The sequence below is a fragment of the Bidens hawaiensis genome, unplaced genomic scaffold, assembly GCF_021521415.1.
Source record: "Bidens hawaiensis isolate Kalapana, Puna unplaced genomic scaffold, B.hawaiensis_p1.1 tig00063506_1, whole genome shotgun sequence".
Taxonomy (NCBI): domain Eukaryota; kingdom Viridiplantae; phylum Streptophyta; class Magnoliopsida; order Asterales; family Asteraceae; genus Bidens; species Bidens hawaiensis.
Genome location: NW_027501356.1, coordinates 1 through 7,231, shown reverse-complemented (window position 1 = coordinate 7,231; position 7,231 = coordinate 1). Strand labels below are relative to the sequence as shown.

At 29.7% G+C, this 7,231-nt stretch overlaps 1 protein-coding gene and 1 long non-coding RNA gene across 2 annotated transcripts; both read left to right on the top strand.

The window, feature by feature from the left end:
* The first annotated feature begins 217 nt into the window (after positions 1–217).
* LOC143603975 (disease resistance protein RPV1-like) lies at positions 218–1,072 on the top strand. Its single transcript, XM_077080595.1, has one exon. The coding sequence runs from the start codon at positions 218–220 to the stop codon at positions 1,070–1,072; it is 855 nt and encodes a 284-aa protein (XP_076936710.1).
* A 277-nt stretch (positions 1,073–1,349) lies between these two features.
* LOC143603973 (uncharacterized) lies at positions 1,350–3,085 on the top strand. Its single transcript, XR_013148200.1, has 3 exons — positions 1,350–1,371; positions 2,431–2,654; positions 2,764–3,085. It is a non-coding gene; the product is annotated as an uncharacterized LOC143603973 (long non-coding RNA).
* The last annotated feature ends 4,146 nt before the right edge of the window (positions 3,086–7,231 follow it).

Below are 7,231 nucleotides of genomic sequence, written 5' to 3'. Positions count from 1 at the left end.
AGTTCTTAAGTTTTAAGTTCTGTAAGGAACTCGATTAACCCATAATTAACAAATATAACTATATGCTTATATAAGTATATTTCGATCTATTATACTCCCGAATGACATCTTTTAAACTTGTTACAGATCTGAAACAAAGTTTGTGAAGGATATCGTTGATATCATTTACAATAAACTAGCAATCAAAAAGTTTCATCTTCCACTCAATCTGGTTAGGATGGACACTCGATACAAAGAGATCGATTACTGGATAAAGCAATCCAATGTGAACTTTTTGGTAATTTGTGGCATGGGAGGTAGTGGCAAGACAACATTGGCCCAGTACACTGTTTATTCAAACCAGGATAAATTTGAAAACATTAGAATCGTTGAACACATTGACAGTGAATGGAAAGAACCACACCATCTGCTTAAGCTACAAGAAACACTTCTTGGAGGTTTAGGTGTCGAGAAACAACAAGTACCAAATCATAACCAAGGTAAAGTTATGATTGAAAAAGCATTGCAAAGGAAAAAGGCACTTATTGTCCTCGATGACATTGCTAATCATGTCCAATTGGAAGATTTACTTGGAAGGGGGAGTATTAACGAAGAAAGCAAGATTATAGTAACTACAAGAAAAACTAGTATGTGCAAATGGGTTGGATCCACATATGGAGGGTGTAGGGAGTACGAAATGGAATTACTGGATGACAATGAAGCATTAGAGCTATTTAGTCTTCATGCCTTTGGATCCAAAAATCCTATAGAAGGTTACAAGGAGCTTGCACAACAAGTAGTAGGCTATTGTGACGGAAATCCACTGGCTCTTGAAGTGTTGGGCTCCTCTCTTTCACATGATCTAAGCATTACACATTGGAAAAGTGAATTAGATAAATTGAAAAAAGATATTCATCCGGGAATTCGTCGTGTACTCATAAGAAGCTACACCTCGTTGCCATATGAGTGTGAGAAAGAGTTGTTTTTGCACATTGCTTGTTTCTTTAATGGAGTAGACGTGGACTATGTGGTAAAGATATTTGAACATAATTGCTCAGCGGTAGCTTCTATAAAAGCCCTAACTAAGAGGTGACTTCTTTCTATTCACCAAATCAAACATCATGATGCACCCATTGCTTCAAGAAATGGGTAGATTCATAGTTTCACAAGAATCACCCAAAGATCCCGCACAACGTAGTAGAGTTTGGGAGAGTACAGAATCTCATGATATGTTGAGGAAAGGACGGTAGGAGGATTATTATGTGTATTTGTAGCTTGTTTTCTATTAACACTCTGCTACTTTTTTAATATATAACTTTCTCTTGTTTACTTTTAGGGTTCATACAAAGTGGCTTGATAATCAAAGTTGAGGAAGAGAAACATGCATTCCAGGTAATAAAAACACTATTTGTTCCTGGTTTACAGAAATAATGCATAGTGATAAAATGTTGTTAAGAGTTGTTTTTTTTATACTTTTGAAAGGCGAATTTCTTTTAATCCTTGTTGTTTGTGGGATTTGAACCCAAGACCCCCCCCCCCCCTCCCCACCCTCTTGGTTAGTTGTTAGACTTATAAATGTGTATACGTTTTAATCATATATTTGATGGAAGTAATAAAACTTCTACAATAATAAAAGTACTTGGTTTCAGTTCTCTAAAATAATATTGAAAGAAGACTGGAAAAAAAGTTTTTGCTTAAAAGTTTAGTATGTAGTTTTAAAACTTCTTAAATTTGTCACTATTTTAAGTGTGGAAATTTAGGCACTTTGAAAAAAAGTTTTTGTTCTTAGTGAAATTTTCAGCTAAATTCTTCAGTATTAGTGTGTATATGAAACGGTTCATTAGAAAACTAAAAAGTTATGAGAAACCAAGCAACCTATTACTAACCAATCAATTTTTCATTTTTTTTCATTTCTTTATTAATAGGCTAGATATGTAAAAATGATAAAAAGAATCACTACTAGAAAAAAGAGATTTTTTTTTCTACTAACTGAATTCGTAGGAAATTTGTTGGAAAATCCAGTTTTTAACTATTTTCCAACAAAAAGTTACATTGGAAAAACACATGCATGAAAATCGTTTTCAACCGTTTTTCAGCAACTTCTCTTACAAATTGCTACAAACACATGTGGTTGTAAACTTTCTACAACTTTCCTACAAAAACTATTTTGACTTAACATAATGTTTATTAGATAATGTTGTAGCAAAGTTGGAGCTTATTTTTTTTGTTGGAACTACTTGTCGTAGGAAATTTGTAGGAAAGTTTTGTCGGAAAATGACTTGTTTTCTAGTAGTGAATTAAGATATATGTAGCTCAAAAAGTTACATATATGCAACTTGTATGCTACATATACGTACCTCGTATGAGTTACATATACGTAACTAAACTCTGGTATTGGTGCACTTAGTTCCACAAATTTTGGTAGTAAATCACTTCATATCAAATTTGCAGGGACTGGAGCTTAAGACAGATTCGCTTAAGAATATGTATAACCTGAAGTTGCTCAGCCTTAAGTCAGTGAAACTTGTTGGATCCTACAAGCATTTTTCAAAGGATTTAATATGGTTGTGCTGGTTTGGATTCCATTGCATAACATACCTTCCGATTTATTCATGGGGAGCTTGGTTGCTTTAGATATGAGTGATAGCTGCTTGGAAGAATTTGAACCGCCAACGGTAGGAATTTAGTATCCTCTTTATTATTGTCAGGTTTTTTATCTTCTAACTTTCATTGGGTGTTTATGAGAATGTACAGTGCTAAATAGAGCTTGTTTCTTTGCAACAGGATATTCAATCACTCAAGATTCTGAATCTTAAAGACTCGCACAAGCTCTTAAAAATTTGCAATATCAACAAGATGCCAAATCTTGAGACTTGTATTCTGGGAACTGTCACAAGTTGGTTCATGTTGTGAAACAATTGGAGATCTCAAGAGTCTTGCACTCTTAAACATGACAGGGTGTGAAAACCTGTGGAAAAACTCTTTTCCTTTGCCACGTTCATTAGAGCGGTATTCCTCAAGGATTGCAAACTCGAGCATACTGATACTTTTCTATTAAATTTCAGTGATCAATCATCTATGCCACACTTGAATTTTGAAAATAATCTTTTCGAATTATTGCCTGATTACAATCATCTTGGAAATCTTCATTCTCTTGACTTGACTAAGTGCTCAAAACTTAAGGAGCTTCTGTCTCTTCCAAGTACACTTGCTGAATTGAATATAAGTTACTGTGTGTCATTGAAAATAGTAACTTTCAAATCTCGTCGATTCACATTGCAAAAGCTTGTATGTGGAGGCTGCAACAGTTTGTCAGAAATTCAAGGCTATATCAAATTAGTCCCAGTAGCCGAAATAAAAGGAAGTGATTTGGGTCACATGAAATGGCTAAAAGAATATCAAGATCATGAGATCACCAGGTTGGTGGTGATGAGCTCACCAAAAACAAAAGCTATTGCGTCCTGGTTCCTTTTCTATTCTAAATCACATGCTTAAAGCACACACAAGCACTTTCAGATGTGTTGGGTCAAGACCCTTTGTAAGCACATACTAACACGCACTCACGAACACAAACTGTTTTTTTGTCAATGTTTCCATACATGGACCGAATATCAACCCAAAAGCGTTACTGGGTCACAGACCGGACTAAAGGTCCAACCAGACATTGACGTGGATAACTATATATATAGTTAGATTTAAAAGGGAACTCCAAAAAAGTGGGGAACCGGGAAATCTCTTCCCAACCCTTATCAATTTCCCCACATTCTTATGGTGCACCCTCAATCACCTACATCACATTATTTTTGTAGGATAATAAAACCCGTCAAAAAAAATAATTAAAAAATTTATAAAAATTAAAAAAACAAAAAAATAAAAAAACCAAAATGTTTATATCATTAACATTTTACACGTAAAACAACAATCTATTACATTTTACATGCAAAACAACAATTCATAAAGATTTTACATGTAAAATATATTTTAATTAACATTTTACCTCAAAAAGCAAATCTTATTACGTTTTACATGTAAAACTATAGTTTTTTAAGATTTTACATATAAAATTAATATTTTACATGTAAAATAAACTTTTTTATTAATTTTACACATAAAACAACAAATCTTATTAACTATTTACATGTAAAACAACAGTTTTCTTTAAGATTTGACATGTAAAAATTAATATTTTAAATAAGGGGTGTTGGGATTGCTTATTTTTACCAACTTTAACTTAATAACTTTTTGAAAAGTAATAAGATGTTTGGGATTGCTTAGATTGTGTGAGGAAAAGTTCCATAAGTTAAATTTCTGCAACTTATTAATTTAATGAAAAGTTATAAGGAGGTAAAATAAGGAATCCCAAAGAACCCCTAAATACTAACACTTTTCATTAACATTTTACACATAAAACAAAAAATCTCATTAACATTTTACTAGTAAAACAACAATACTTAAAAATTACATGTAAAAAATTTAATATTATACATATTAAAATAACATTTACCATTAACATTTTACATTTAAAACAACAAATCTCATTAAAATTTTACATGTAAAAAAACAGTTTTTAAAGATTTTACATGTAAAACAACACAATTCCTTATAATTTTAATACATATTCAACAGTTATATATATACATATATATATATAGGTGTATATATATATATGTTTAAGTTAAAGAGAGAAATGATATTAGTGCGAGAAATGAATATATGACACAAGTTTTATTTTAGGTTTTAAATATTTAAAAATAAATAAAAAAAGATATAAATGTAACAATAAATGCACTCTCTCTCTCCAATTAATAAAACTAATATAATTAACCATAATAAATCTCTCTCTAATTAATATATTTAACTAACTTAACTATAATAATTAAAAAAGATAAAAACATTACTTTAGTTTTATTTTTTATTTACACATTCTTCATTTTATTCAACATAAATACAATTTATTCATATAATACTATTTCTTTATATTAAAGAAATAATTTCCACTCAATTTATTAGCATATATCAACGTGTTTTTTAACACTAAATATCAAAACATAATATATATTCTTTTTCAAGTGGTATGCCTATAAAAATTATTATCATAAATAATAATAAAAAAAATATCATACAAATGTGTTCATTAAATGTAAACAATAAATATACAACCTACACAAAGTTATATAACCTACACTTGTTTTGGGCAATAAAAACGTACAACATACAAAAAGCATACAACTTACATATGTAATTCGACATCAACAATTATATAAACTACACAAAGATACACATATCCTACACATGCATAGGTTATATGTTTTTCGTATGTAGGTTTATATTTTCTTATTCTTAGAATAAGTGTAAGTTATATGTTTTTGTTTAGGTTGTATGTTTTTTTATTGACATTTAATGCAAACATGTGTAAGATAGTTTTTTGTATTATTTATCACAATGTAACTACGTGTTGATGGATATTGATATGTGAGTTTGAAGAAATTGGTTTTGAATTAAAAGAAATTAATGTATGTATAAATTTTATTTGTGTAAGATAAAATTTTCGTGTGTAGGTTATATGTTTTTTGTGTGTAGGTTATATGTTGTCTTATTCTTATAACAAGTGTAGATTATACGTTTTTGTGTTGGTTGTATGTTTTTTGTGGATATCTAATGTAAACACATGTAAAATAGTTTTTTGGTATTATTCATTATAATGTAAGTATGTGTTGATGGATATTAATATATTGAGTTGGAATAAATTAGTTTTGGATAAAAAGAAATTTTAATGTATGAATAAATTATACTTGTGTAGGATAAAAATTGAAGACACAAAAATAAGTTATAAAAATAAATGAGTTCGTAATATTTCTAATTATAATAATTTAATTAGTTATATTAATTAATTAGATAAGTATTATAGTTTATTAGTTATATTAATTGAACAAAAAAAATGATTAATACTTTATTTATTTAGCTTTAAGCATTTAAAACTTAAAACAACATCAGTGGCCCATATTCATTTCTCGCATTTCTTGTAGTAATATCATTTCTCTCTTGAACCATCCCTTATATATATATATGTATATATATATATATAAGGGTATAAATAAAAATAAAGAATTTCCTAAGATTGGTAAGAACAAATAGATTTTTGACATGTGGCATTACAACATATGGTAAAAGAACAAATCTAGGAAACTATGTCGGTTATAATGGTAAAAGAGTAATTTAGGAAACTATGACGGTTTTTGATAATTTTAAATCTCAATCATTGATTAACATGATCCAATGGCTATGATTTATTCCTAGTCTTCCTTAGAAACTACTTGTTTTTAGTATAACCCTCCCATATATATATATATATATATATATATATATATATATATATATATATATATATATATATATATATATATATATATATATAGAGCGAGCGAGGGGGGGGGAGTTAGAGAGATGTTCGAAAGGAAACTTCAAAAAAGTGGGGAACCAGGACACCCCTTTCCTAGCCACTGATTATCTCCCTACATGATGTAAGGAACCACTTCAAAAAGTCCGCGACTCGCTCGAAACTCACTCGAAAATATCTCGAAAAAAGCTCGGCTCGATTTCTAAACGAGTCGAGCTCGAGCCTGGGTCAGCTCGGCTCGTGGCTCGGTCTTGGCTTGACTCGTTTAGATTAAACCCTAAATTTTAATATTTATATATAACAATATCATACCAATATATAAATAAATAAAAATTATGTAAATATTATGCCACTCGATACCTAAAACCTTATAAAAGAATAAGGTAAATAAAACATATAAAGTTATAAATTCTCTAATTTATAAATTATATATAATATGTATGTTAAAATTATATTTTTTTGTCTTTTATATATCAAAATTTGTAAAATATAAAATAAAAAAATTTTAAAAGTTAAAGGGGCCCGGTTCGACGAGCTCGAGCTTTAACGAGCCGAGCTCGAGCTCGATAAAGAAGACGAGCCGATCTCGAGCACACTCTGGCTCGGCTCGACTCGTTTACAGCCCCGCCTACATTTTACGGTGCACCCATATGGGTGGGGGAGGGGTTTGTTTTTTAGGGTTTTTCAGTTAGATAAAATCATGTGAGATATAAAGGATCATATAACACAAAAAAAAGCATAATAAGATTAGATAGATGGTGCAAGATTGAGTTTCTCAGTTCCCTATTTTTTTTAGTTTCACAATGAATATATATATATATATATATATATATAAGGGTTAAAATAAAAAAATAG